Source organism: Fringilla coelebs, assembly GCF_963513975.1.
Source record: "Fringilla coelebs genome assembly, chromosome: 3".
Lineage (NCBI taxonomy): Eukaryota > Metazoa > Chordata > Aves > Passeriformes > Fringillidae > Fringilla > Fringilla coelebs.
In genome coordinates this window covers 22,464,218-22,478,742 of record NC_140030.1, presented here as the reverse complement: position 1 = coordinate 22,478,742, position 14,525 = coordinate 22,464,218, and the positions used below count along the sequence as shown (strand labels likewise).

At 32.5% G+C, this 14,525-nt stretch overlaps 1 protein-coding gene across 1 annotated transcript in view; it reads left to right on the top strand.

Annotated features, from left to right (window-relative positions):
* Positions 1-14,525, top strand: part of CSMD1 (CUB and Sushi multiple domains 1) — a gene marked incomplete at both ends in the record, with an annotated part of 1,059,366 nt that overhangs the window by 886,607 nt on the left and 158,234 nt on the right. Inside the window, 4 exons of the mRNA XM_084202054.1 lie at positions 7,272-7,463; positions 9,562-9,700; positions 11,666-11,853; positions 13,728-13,922. Of these exons, the coding sequence (XP_084058180.1) occupies positions 7,272-7,463; positions 9,562-9,700; positions 11,666-11,853; positions 13,728-13,922 (714 nt within the window). The remainder of the gene's footprint in view (positions 1-7,271; positions 7,464-9,561; positions 9,701-11,665; positions 11,854-13,727; positions 13,923-14,525) is intronic.

Here is a 14,525-nt window from a genome sequence, read left to right as displayed (position 1 = left end):
ATAAGTTTTACATTTTTGGAAATAAGTGGATTTTTTTTCCTTTTCAGGATTAGAAAACATATTTAAGGTTGTATTATATGAAAATAACTTTATGCCCTGATTTTGAAAGGACAGAAATGTTTAAGCAGTTTGGGTTATCAACCATTCCTTGAACTTCAGTGGCACTAAGAGTGAATAGAAGAGAATTTAAAGCTCAAACACAGAGTAACTGATTTTCCTGTCCTAGTGTAATATCTGATGAATGCACTGAGTGATTGTGCTGACAGTTGCAGAGTACGTTCTACTGGAATTAATTGGAGTTAGTGATGAAGAACTGAGAGCTCAAGTATAGGGAAAATAGTTTCATTCACTCTGTTTGACAAGTGGAATATTGTGGCAGTGGGGGTTTGAAAATGTTAATTTTTTAATTGTAAGGAGTAAAAAAAAAGATTTAAGGAATATGTTAAAGTAAATATTTAGTTATTTAATCTAAAAATTAGTCTAGTATCTTTAGTGTTCTTGGGGCAATGAGAAGACCACTGAGGCCTTGACCTGTAAAGGATTTAAAGTAATTAATCTATTTCTAAGTGGGAATCTTTACATGCTTTAGTATTCATCATGTGTTCAAACTGTCAGACAGTTTATAGCAAAGCTACACAGAATATTGACATTTCAGTACTTTAGTAGCTTGTAACTCTAAATAAAAGTTTTCTAAATTGCTGAAACTTTTTAATTTTTGGCAATTGCAGAAGATGTAGACATTTTGTTACAAGTTCTATGAAGGTAATTTGTGAAGTTTTTTTGTCTTTGTGTCATGTGAAGGATTTTCAAGTGTTGCATCTGTTAATGAGTATTTCATTTCATTCTTAATTATAACAGAAGAAGTAAATTTCAGGTTCAGAATTGCACAGAATTGGAAAACTTTTAGTAATACAACTTCTGTACTGGATTATGCAATTGGAATGAGTGTCTGCTTCCATGAACAGCCCTTTATGGGGGCAGATAAAGGATATACATTTCAGAATATCAGGCCAAAGGAGCAACTTAAAGACAAAAAATTAGCGTGCTAATTTTCATCTGGAGAATTTGTTTCACTGGGCTGTGAATGTGCTAATTACTCTCTATACTTTGTACTCTAGATCATAACTGTGTCTGACTAAAAAAGGGGTGCTGTGAAAGGGTAATGTAAGGTAGATTAGAAAATATTACCTATAAATTACTTACTGCTGATTGTAAATGTAATTAGAGGTATTTTTTAAATGAAAAAAATATAATTGGATGAATCTTGCAAAATTGTTGAATGTTAAAGTGCTCTGTCTTGCCCACTCAGCTCAGCATGCAGAACATGAGGACATGAACTGACAAGAGTGATTATGTTAATTGTAATCAGTCTAATGCTTTTCAATAAAACCTAATTACCATTTAGTTGTGCATAAAAGAACAAAAAAAATGAAGTTCAATGTACAAAACTGACCTTTACTCTGGGGGTTAAATACATTTAAGCTGTGTATTACGAGTCAGGGATGTCCACCAACTCTTTCCGGCCAAAGGGTAAAGGCAGATTTGGTTTTTGGCTTCATTATTACAAATAAAGTTACTGGCAGCAAAAAATTCTTTCATAAGTTGACCATTAAAAAGTACTGTCTAACCTAGCTTAATTCTATCCTACTTACCTAAGGCAAATGGGATGAATTTCCATCAGACGTTGCCTTTTTCTTCTTATCAACTACAGGTCTAGACACACTAACAGTAATTTTCAAATTTTTGAATATTTAAGGGCAGATGACATGAATCCTATCTGTCTTTTCAGAGGTGTCTAGATTCCTTTGAGATGCCATAAAGTATCCTGGCTAGTCTCCATCTGCTACTGCAGAAGGTTACACAACCATAAATCGTCTCTCCTATCTTCCAGTCCTGTGCTGATATCTTGGATATGATAAGGCATCTGAAATGAGACTAGTCACCTATGTTGAACTCGATCAATCTTGCCCTGAATATTTAATCTCCATCTACTCTGGACTTCTTACAGCACATGGATCCCATGCAAAGAGGTCTATTGCTTTTATTGACCTGAAATTTATTTTATTGAGAATTTTTATTTCTAACTGTATAATTTTTTTACTTGATATTTAGCAAAACCATAGAAGTAGCAGGTGATAGGATCAGCGCTGGCAGTTTCTAGTCATATTGTCATTCTTACAGGCTCTAATAGCTTAAGTTTAAAAGTACCTAATATTAGTTGTACCCTTACAGTCTATCCTTTTTTTCTTCAGCTAAATTCTCAACTGTTATAACTTAAGAAAATTGTATATTTTTCTTCAACCAAATGATTACTTTATAGTTCTTTAGGTCATTTTATATATTTTGGTCCTCAAGTCAAATATTACATCAAAAGATTTCATTCACACTCTTCTTAAAATTAAAAAAAAAAAAGGAGATATCTGGCTTTTCTAGAGTCAGACCTTTCTATGTAAATTTTCTATGCCTGTCTCTGGTTCTGCAGTATTGTAAATTTCTCTTGGTTATGGTATTGTGTAAGCACTTTAATTAAAAATGTGCCTATCTCTGCTTTCATACAAGCAAAGATATGATTTGGTTTTTTGTTAGTATAAAACAACTGTCAAGATGTTAATTAAGCAGCAAAATTCTCAATTTATTTTAATATTTCTGTTGTATAAGAACTTTGGACACTCATATTATTAAAAGCAAAGACACAACACCAAGGCATTTGTATGGTTGGTTTAGTCCACTTTTCATTTTTCTGTTGTTTGCTTATTTTCTCAATATTTTAAAATTTTGCTCTTGAAGTATATGCAGAGATAAGTAGTGATGGCTTAAGATGCCTAAGTCTTTAAATTAACAGCACAAGTCACCAATTATGGTAATACAAGTAAGCAATTTACACTAATTGTAATTACAACAATTATTTGGAAATTATTCTGTCAGATGTTGATACATCTGTTGACAACTTATTTCCTCTGGCAAAAAACTTAACTATGCTATTTGGTTGTTCCTAATGGCACTGGGCTTAATATGACAAATCTGCTTAAGCAAGGATTTCTACTTTTGTCCAGCTTTACAATTCCATTTGATCATTTGTTTGGTTGCATCAACTTTTACAGTAACTGTGTTACCTATCTTGAATTGAGAATTTTTGCCTTGAAAATTTTTCCTTTACTGTTGAAATATCTTTTAATCACTTGCTTAATGGCCTAAGTTGCCATATTTAAGTAGTATAAGTATTTCCAGGACAGAACCTTCATTGCTAGAATTCATCATGCAATTGTTCCAGATTGATTCACAATTAAATTTTTGGGGAAAGGGGGCTAGCACAAAAATGTCTTTTTAAAGAAATTTACAATGAATAATGCAGAATCATGTGTCTGCCTTACTAACTAAATAAATTGAGTTCAATAGAAATGAAATCTATTAAGACACCCCTTGTTAAAACAAAAATAAAAGGACACAAGACACAAAAATTCAACCCTTTTCAAGTCTGTAACCTAATAGTTTCACAGTTCAGTGTCTTTTGCTGTCTGATAAATGTTGCATTTCATGTTCACAATAACATGGTGATGAAAACATGGTAATGAAACTGTCATTGCACTCCTATCTATCATCTAATCCATGCATGGCCTGGGGAAGGCATTCCTAGCCTCAGAGAGTGTGGCAGTTCTTCATTTGGTTCCTGTGGAACTAAGAGAAAATTAGTCTTGTAGATTAGTTTGGTCGTTAACTCTAAATTTATGAGCTTTTGTACTCCAGACTTTATTAAAGAGGCTGCATTGGCATTTGGGTTTCTTTTTTCTTTACATTTTCTTGGACAATACATGACATTTAAATATGTTGTTGATGCTAATTTGCACAGTACTTAGCCTGTACATTTACATATGTTATGTGGGTTACTTTTTGGAGAACAAACACTATTCTTTGTTTCACAATGTTAGTCTGAAATCACTGCAAATGCATGAACGTCTCAGCTTTGATAAGCAAAATTCCTTTTCAAGCTTATTATTATTATGCTAAAATAATGCACCAAACAGGGGAAGCATGTGTAATTTAATAGCCTGGAGAAGTCTATATTGTTTTTATAACCATGTGGACTAGAAATAAAATGGTGTCTGTAGCACAACACTACAGCAAATGGCTTATATGATTGTTACCACAACCACAGTGAAAATTATAGGGATTAAGGTGATGTTTTTATTTCCTTAAGGTACTAGAGAATACCAACTAAACATTATGTAAAAAATAAAAATGAGTAAAAGATAAATCAGGCAAAAATCTAACATTTGCTTGCAGGTCTACAGACCTGTGAATACAGTGTCATATTCTCAGAAGCAGTCTCCTATTGATTTTCAGTTCAATTTTAAATCAACTTTGAAATATAACTTGAGGACCAAATACAAAATAAAATCTAAAATTTGATTGTGAAAGATTCATAAATTAGAATCAGGGAGGCTTAACACAGTGGCTGTCTACATACGGAGGTCTGAAAACTCCTTGGCAATCTGTGGTTATCTCAGCTGTCTGTTCTTCTGGAACCTACCTCTGAGTTCCATTTTTAATGTACACAGAAGCTTGTTCTGCTCTGAGCAGATGATACATTAAGAGATGGAAATCTGTACAGAGAATTACTCTATAACCCACTGAGTATCATCTAGGCTTAAGGCTTAGAGCACATATGCAAGAGCTGAGAAGCAGAAATTACTTATTTTCCAGCTTAGTGACATTCACATCTTGTCTCCTGGCTATCCCATTTTAAGAACCTAATTTTTCTCAGTCATTTTTTAAAAGTCTATGTAATTTACATTAATTTTGCATCCTTGAACCTAAAAAGTAGTTATTGCTTTCCTTGCTTTACAGTGTGTATGTTTTACTTGTTAAATGTTACAAAAGAAGACCAGTAACAGAAATCTGGTGATTTTTAATTTCTGGATTACTTATAAATGTATATGACCTCTATACCCTTCAGATAGTTGCAAAATACAAAATGAAGAAATATCAGACTTGTAATTTTCATGCAGTTACAGAATCTCTTGGGACTCTTGAGAAGTAAAACAACTTGGAAAGGAGGCAAGTTGAAAAGTTGACAGTCTGTCTAAATGTTCACTTTACTTGATGGCACGTCAGTGCTTAAATGTTTGGTGCTCTATTTAATTAGGATCAAGCGTATTTGGAACAATAAAAAGGTTGTTGGTTTCAAATACATAAAATAACTTCTGAGGCTGCAAGACCAAAAGTGTAAAGAATAGTTTGATGTTTAATAAATATCTGTGATAATTTTTAAAATTTAGAACTTTGTATATGAGAAATGGAGATTAACAGTGAAAATAATATTAGAAGGCATCAGTCCTTTCTAACTGATGGATACTTGACACAGTTAAAATGGGGAAAGGTTTGTTTGCTGAGATATTATATGGCATAACATTTTAAGAAGGAAATGAATCTATTCAGAGATATGTTAAAAAATGACAGCAATTAATAACAGATTGGCTTGTGCTCATTTATTTGGAAGAACTGCAAATCTTTAACAGATATGCACTAGAGCAATCCACTGTTCAGAGCTGCTGTCGTCTGTCAAATCAGGAAAAACTTCTCTGAGGTCATGACCATGCTTTCATTCCCTTGTGGCCAAACATACTTTTAGTAAACTGCACTATTATGGGGTGTCACATAAGTTGTCAGAGTGGTGCCTGGGGAATCCTTACACAGTACTCATTAGTAGTGACAGCTATTACTTTAATTCCTAGTGGAAAAAAGTCTACCACAGTTAAAAACCTACCATGTCTTTTACTTCATTTGCATATAAGAACAATCCAAAGCATGAGATCTATTGTTTTGAAATGGAAACAAGAAAAAAACTATGAATAATAAAATGTCAAACAAAGTTTCTGTGTTTCTAACTGTTTCTAAATGTTAATTATAATAAGGCATGAATTCTCCCATAAAGGTGTTTCACAATTTCTGTGATTTATCTCTGACCACCCATTCACTAGAACATGCATAAAACAATTTAAAAAGTTGTTGGTTCTTTCTTATTTTATTCTTTTTTTTTTCTACTTTTGTCTCTTCTGAAAATTTAAAACACAGGGAGAAAAAAAATCCAAAATGTTTTTCCCGTTGTACAAGCTAGTAGTTGTTTCAAGTTGGCAAAAGTTTAGCAGCTCTTGCTGTTTGTTATAGTGGTGCACTCTTTTGGTGTTGACAGAAGGAGTAGATGGAGCTGTTAATTCAGGAAATGAATTATTATGGACAGGAAGGTTGCATACTGGTGGTAAACACCAGTACCATTCCTGGCAACTGTGACATAACTGGATTTATGACTTCTTATTTTGGTTTTTGTTCACAATTGTAGTCAGATCTTTGAAAAAGATGTTTGGGTAAGGACTGATTGGAAACACTGCAATTCAGTAGGGACATTAGTCTCAAGAGATGGACCTTTTTTCCTATGGAAGACTGCAAAGTTTATTGTAACTTCAGGATACCTGAAGCCAGTAGAAGAGAACCCAAAGCCAGAAGAGACTTGACATCTTCCAGAAATCTGTATTAGATGTGGATCTGTGTATCCACTTTCTGAGTGATTATTTGCATTAAGTCATACTGATTGTTATGCTTAGTTAAACATTGCTTTTTAAATAATTTAGTATTTTAGAAAGTAAAATCCATATCCAGCTACTGAAGACTGATCATAAGTGAGGTATTTTGCTAAGATTCAGTTTAAATTATCTCTTAGAAAGTTGTTCCTTGCTCCTGAAATGAAAACTTCAGGGCTGCATAAACTGCTGTTTGATTTATCCAGATGGGTAAGGAGGATCTGCATGTTTCAGGATAGTAGTATATAAAAAAATATTATTTATAATATGATACCCTATTGGTATAATATTATTATAATATGATAACTCATAATAATATGATAACATATTATTATAGTATGATAACATAGTGCTATAACTCTTTTTCTCTCTTTAATATTCTGGTTATCAAAACAATTTTGGTACGTATTGGTACCCAAAAGGTACCAAAATTGTTTTGATAACCAGAATATTAAAGAGAGAAAAGGAGTTATTAGTTCTTTTGATGTGCTAACTGGACAAAATCAGCCCATATTTTATGCTAAAGATACTGGCAGGAAGTCAACATAATCATGGTGTATCTCGGTGGGCAGATTTTTGTAAAAGTAAAGAAACAAAAAACCTTCCTCTGGCTGGAATGCTAATGTAAACCTGTTGTGCCTTTGATTATGCAAAGTATCTATACCTTACATCTTTTCTTTCACCATTTCCTTGCAGCTTCCATTGCATCAACTTGTAACGATCCTGGGACACCACAGAACGGCACAAGATATGGAGACAGCAGGGAACCTGGAGACACCACCACCTTCCAGTGTGACCCAGGCTATCAGCTGCAAGGGCAGGCTAAAATCACATGTGTGCAACTGAATAACCGGTTCTTTTGGCAGCCTGATCCCCCTACGTGCATAGGTATTGAGATGAGCTGTTAGTCTCTCTTTAGGGCTACTACAGATGGGATTTCTTGTTCAATTACTGGGCATATGGTGCTCATGCAGGAGTGATGATCTCTGCAGAGCTCAGTTATTTTGTACTTACAGTGTCAGTCTTGTTCTCTTGATTAGCAGTATTTTATTCTTAAAACTTCATAAAAGTTTAAAAATTACAAAATCTAATAGAAAGAAGTAAACAGAAGTGGTGATTTGGATTAAAAAAAAACATGTTGAAATGTTTTCATTAAAATGTTCTTCTTTATAATAGTTTGGTTACATAAACTGTGATCCGTTATTTATTCCAAAAATATTTTATGTATATATGTGTGTGTATATATATATATATATATATATATATATATATATATATATATTTCTGAGTTATCTTACAGATTAAATACCCATCCTGTGAAATACCTTGGAAGATGGATACTTATTGGAAAAAGTAGATGAAAAGGAGGGCATCCAAATGGCAATGCTGTTAAAAGAAATTAGATCTATTTCCATAGCACAAAGAGAGGGTGGATCCATAGTGCTAGATTGTGTAAAGGTTTCCCTAAAGTTCTTGCCAGTAGACAATAATTACAATAAATACAATAATTAATTGTATTTTTAAGGTCATTCATGTACGTTTTCTAGGAGTAATCAACATCTGCAAATTTTTTCTGCTAGGCATAGTAATTTTTAAAATCTTTGTTATTTTGTTGCCTACTGATTTATAATTAAATGAAGACTTTAGCAATCCTAATTTCCAGCTACCAATGTGGAATAAGCATAATGCTTTTTCTTTCTACAAGGCATTTTGGACAAACACTTTCCAAAACAGCATATCATTAATAGCATATCCTTAAACAACTGCAGTCCCTCTGTTTCTCTGAAGTAAAAATACTGTGAAGGATTCAAGAATAGTTTCTGTGACTCCATGTAGTGTAGCAGAATTGGAGAAGCACATAATCTGCATACTGTCTTCTGGATACCTTATGTGCAGTGTAAAAAGCAGTATGAAAATGCTAACTAAATACATTGGGATCATTCACAAAATAAATATCTAAAGAAAAATATTAAAGTAATATATATGGTATCTAAATTAAGATTCATATTTTTATTTTAGATTTGTAATCACTCCATGTTTCTTTACAATCTAGTATAAAACCCCAACAAAACAACCCTAAAAGAAAGAAGGAAATAAAACAGAAAGAAAGAGAGAATCCCTTTGGGCAAAAAAAATATATACATAATTACTGTTATTTCATATACTCAAGGTGACTTTGCAGGAGAAAGCAGATTAATCTTCAGTGTAGACATGACAATAGTAGAAACCTTAAGAGTTCTGTAAAGCCAATTTATGTCATTTAAAAATTTTCATACAGTCCTTAATTTAGTATGCTGACTTATAAATGTAATGGCCTGAGAAGAAATCTCTTTCAAATCTTTAGTGTTGATTCCAAATCCTTAGTACCAACTGTTTTGCACTAAAAGTGTGCTTCTCTTAGTTTAATTGACTTGACAATGTAGATGCAGCCTGTCCTGACTACTTTTTTGTTAGATGTACTTTTTTTAGACTTTGTAGATGTGATTATCATCAATGAGAGTAGGATTCCTTGTCTGTTTAAAAGTTCAATTCATTGTAGCAAAATGAATGCATTTCATTTTTGATTTGGGTAACATCTTTTACTTAGTGAATCAAATTGGTTTCTGCAACATCTTTGGTCAATAGAAACTGCAACTTGAGTCCTACTATTGAGCTTTCCCAGTTTTTAGAGTACTTTGAGTAGATAAGAAATTTTCAGCATGATAGAGTCAGGATTAATACCAAAACTATACAGAACTTCCTATTTAACTTCATATTTTTATTCTTTTAGAAAAATTTATTCCTTTACTGCTTTTGAATATGAACAGAGTTCACTTTTTTGGAGGAAAATAGAAATTTTTTTGCTAATAGGAAGTGGGAAAGTTATGTGTTTAAAAAAAATGATAATTTTGGTATTATAGATGTAATTTTCTTCTGCTTAAAAGCTAATATGTGCTTGTGAATTTAATATGTGACTCTATTCCTATTTCTTTTTACATTGTGACAGCTGCATGTGGAGGAAACCTGACAGGCCCAGCAGGAGTTATTTTATCACCTAACTATCCGCAACCTTATCCTCCTGGGAAAGAATGTGACTGGAGAATAAAAGTAAACCCTGACTTTGTCATTGCCTTGATATTCAAAAGGTACCATTTCTCTATGAATGCTTTTGTTTTAAAGGATTTTAAATGTCAAATCTAAAAATGGCAATATTTATAATTTCTTAAAGCTTCTAATTGAATTCTCTGTCTCCGTCCTGGAGCATATATCTAATATGTGCTATACCATTGATTCCAAACAATGTAAAATTGAAATATACAGCTGCATGGTACATTTGCTATCCAACATGTTCTTAAAAAAAAAAAGCTTTCTGTGTCATATCAAATAAAAATCCTTTAAAGACCATATTAATTTGTTAAAATGCTTGATTTATGCTATTGTAACTAATATCTGAGACAGAAAATGTAGTGGAAATTCTATCTTCAAGTTCTTTCAGGTTTTTTAGAAATACAGCCTAAATATACTTTTCTTAAAGTGCATAGATCAGAAAAAATATTCTTCTGCTTAGTCAAGAGATGAAAGACAGTGAGATAATATTGTTTCATAATTTTAATTATTTCCTCTCTGTTCCATAATCAATCTATTTGTGTTGCATTGATTTTTACAAGTTGAAGTTCAGGGATATAGTCATATCCATGCATTCTGTTTGTCATTTCTAATTGAACCAGTCCTCTATAATCCTCTTGCTTGCTGTATCTGTGGATGCAAATGCAATTTTTATTCATTTTTTGATACTGTGTTTTAAGTGTGATTTTAAAGCTGAGAATGCAGTAATGTTGCTGTTGACTTCAGTGGAATGTTGATCAGTTGTGATTCTTTTAGGAGGAGATGGTGGCATATTGAGAATTTTGCTGCATAATATTTTTAACCTTTCTGTGAAAAAAAAGCAACATAACACCAAAACAACAACAACAACCAAACACAAACTAAAATAAAATCCAGTTTTTTTAATTATGGACTAAAGTTTATTTTCTAAAAACTATTGATAGACACAAAATTAAAGAGTGGAATCCTAAGGTACTTGAAATTAAATAATAAAAAATAAAGTAATTCTGTTATTCTGGTATTTTATCAAATAGCATTAATGGATGAGAATAATTCTCCACTAATTACACTCTTGAAGATGTCACATGATAGATGCAGTAAGCAGCATATTTCTGTGGATTGCCTAAAAAATCAACTCAAATGCTCAATTTCAAATAAGATGAAAGAAATTTACAATTACTCAGCATTCAGATTTGTTTGTGAATATTATTGTAGGGAGTACAATATGAGAAATAAAATTTGAATTTTCGGTTTATACTATGCTTCCAATAAATTTTCTAAATGGTTGCAGTCCAGTAATACACACACTTTCAGTAGCTGAAGTTAGACAGGCCTGGAGTTCCCTGGTTCTTCTCTTGCACCCTTCTTGTAAATTGCAGTAACACTGGCTGCCTTCCAGAGAGCAGGGACATCTCCTGAGCTCTCCTCAAATTCCTCTGAAAGACATTCCATAATTTCTTTGTAAAACTTATAAATGTAATCAAATATAGCATAACATAGATGGTTTAGTGAGAATTAATATTAATTCACATTAGTTTATCATGTCTGATATCATCTGGGTAAGAACAACAACAAGTTCCAAGATAATGGTCTTTCCATGAAAGCATCTTATTTCTAAAATGATAAACATGTTTGTAATGGGTGGATTTAGTGTCATCCAGTTTAGCCAAATAAAAGTTGGACTTTTAATTCAAGCTACTTTTTTGGAACATTCCTTTGGTCTTCTGGTCAGAGGCAGCCTTTCTGAATCATGATTCCATGGTCTTGAGAAAGGTGTTGTAGATAGGTGGAAAGATATTCATAATGGTTTTTGGAAAGCTTAAGGTGTTCATATCAATGATAAAAAGAATGCCACAGTGAATTTTTTACTGCAAATCATGTTTAAAAAGACATTTATTTCAGGAGAAGAAAATGTGTTAGGCAGAAAACTGGCAACTACAGTCACAGAAATGTTTAACTCATTAAAAAAAACCCAAAGGTTTAATTATTTTTCCCTTTATTTTCAGTTTCAATATGGAACCCAGCTATGATTTTTTACATATTTATGAAGGAGAAGATTCCAACAGTCCTCTAATTGGCAGTTTTCAAGGCTCACAGGCTCCTGAAAGAATAGAGAGCAGTGGTAACAGTCTGTTTCTGGCTTTTCGCAGTGATGCTTCTGTTGGAATGTCAGGATTTGCCATTGACTATAAAGGTACTGTTCTCATCATAATCTAAATAAAAGGGAAAAAAATGTTTGTTACTTAGTAATTATTGAGACTCAAATCTGTTTCCTTCTGTATGTACTCATAACTGAACTGTCAAATGCCTTTACACATCAATGTATGTTTTAAAAACTATTTTCTATTAATATGTGAAGGAACAAAGAATTCCTGTTTCATAAAATGTCTTTCACATCACTTATGCACATTTTCATCCTCCAGAGAAAAAAAAAATAGGTAGAAGATGCACATCAAAAGTGACATTTGGAAAAATTTTTACAATAGTGAAATTGTCTTACCCAAGAAGACCACCTGACTACTTTCTTGTCAATACATGCCAATATGTTTTCCTTTCCCCACTGTTTTCAATCTAGAAATGCATTTTTGAATTAATACTATTGGGTATTATTTGCTTTTTTGGTTTTTCAGAAGATGCCTCTTACTAGATAGAGACTGGGATATGCTGACTGTTAATTAAAGCCAGACAATCGCTGAAGATGCTGGTTTCTTTTCCAGTCACAGATGTTGTCAGTGGTTTAATTATAATCTTTGCTGAGTTTTATCAAGCTGTTTTTCAGCATCAGAAGTGCTGCCTCAGCTTCTTGATCTTGGCAATTGAAGCAAACCACATTAATATACATGTTAAAAATGAAGAACAGAAAGATCTAAGAAATACAGAAAAAATACACCTATAAAAGAAAAAGGAGTGAGAAAGAACTATAAAATCATTTTTATATTTAGTCTTCATCTGTCATCCAGCATAATGCATTATTCTCCATGTGTACAAGGTTCTTCTTCCCAAAGTAATTGTCATATTGCCATAAATGAAATCTTAGACTATTTGTACCCATCTAAAAATATCAAAAAATGGAAAAAAATTTCTTCCAGGAAGTCTGCAAGGCCTGCAAGGAAAGAAAATGAGATGTTGAGCAGAAGGACATAAAGAGATAAAGATGGCGATTGAAAATGTGCATACACATTTTCACTGTGTCTATGTTTTGTTTTCAGCATAGCATGATATGAGTTCCTCTATGCAACTGAGAGTTAAATGAAATTATAATGAGATAAAAATAAAAGATACAAGAACAGAATACTGTATTTTAAAAAATTATTGTACTCAATGGACAGTATATTTTTGCCTAATAATTTAATATTTTTCTGATGTATATTATTTAGTACTTTTATATAAAATGTATAAAATTATAGAACACTTTTGAGTTGGAGGAGACTTAAAGATCATCTAGTTCCAACGCCCCTGCCATGGTAGGGATATCCTCTCTAGACTGGGTTGCTCAAAGCCCCATCCAACCTGACCTTGAGCACTTCCAGGGAGGTGACATCCAAAACTTCTCTGGGCAACTTGTTCCAGTGCCTCACCATCCTCATGGTAATGGATTACTTCCTTATATTTAATCTAAAGCTACCCTCTCTCAGTCTGAAGCCACTCTCCCTTGTCCTATTTCTACCTTCCCTTGTTGTTGACTGCCTTTTCGATGTCCTGGGTAATCTGGTTAACCATGTCTCCCATTTCTTTCTGGAGAGGACTCACATTTTCCCTAGTCTTCCTTTTGTCACAAATTTTCATATAGAAGTGGTGAATTCTAGAAGTGGTCATTCTTCTTCTAAATACTAAATACGAAACTTTATTGGAGTAATTCAGATTCAGCTTCATTATAATTTCCTCTTCCAGATAACCAATCTTAAGCAAACATCCATGATACATGATTCAACAAGAATAATATATTAATAAGCTGTTGAATAAATTAAACTGTCTGAAAAAAAAACCCACTGAGAATAGTTAGAAGAGTTTGTTTTACTTTTTCTTTATTGAAAGTATATATAGATTTACTGTAATTTATTTTAACAGAAAAGCCACGGGAAGCTTGTTTTGATCCTGGAAACATCATGAACGGTACAAGAATTGGGACAGACTTTAAGCTTGGTTCAACTATTACTTACCAGTGTGATTCTGGATATAAGATTATTGAACCTTCAACTATAACATGTGTAATTGGTGCAGATGGAAAGCCGGCTTGGAACAGAGCATTGCCATCTTGTAATGGTATGTACTGTTTTCTTACCATTTCCCTTGTCTGTCCAGTGAATTCAATTTCTCTGTCCCTAAGGCTATTTCCACAATTTCTACACATACATCTTGTACAAAATAAAAAAAAATATGTTAAAAAAAAAGACTTAAGATGAATATTGGACTATAGCTTAGTCAATAATATATTAAGTATTTAAAAATGTCTTTACACTCTGGAATCAACAAATGCTCATATAATGTTTGCAAGGTAATATGTAAGACTCTTTACACACCCAATATTATTTAGAATAGCTACCACAACCATCTCAATGCTGCATTAATTGTCACCTTGGAATAAGAATTATAGTTACTGAGGCAGAAAATAAGAGTGACATCTCAGAACTGTGGCTAAATAATTTATCCTCTATTCCTTGTTCTAGTGTTTGTGTTGTGTATATATGTATGGAATAATTTTAACAAACCAAAAAGAAGTCACATATATTAGCTAATAAAGTCCATAAAATACTAATTTATTTCTGTTGAAAAATAATCTCCTTCCAAATTTTAGATTTTTAATTATAGAAAAACACAATTTAGAAGGAAATATTTCTATAACTCCATAACTTTAGAGTTTGTTTT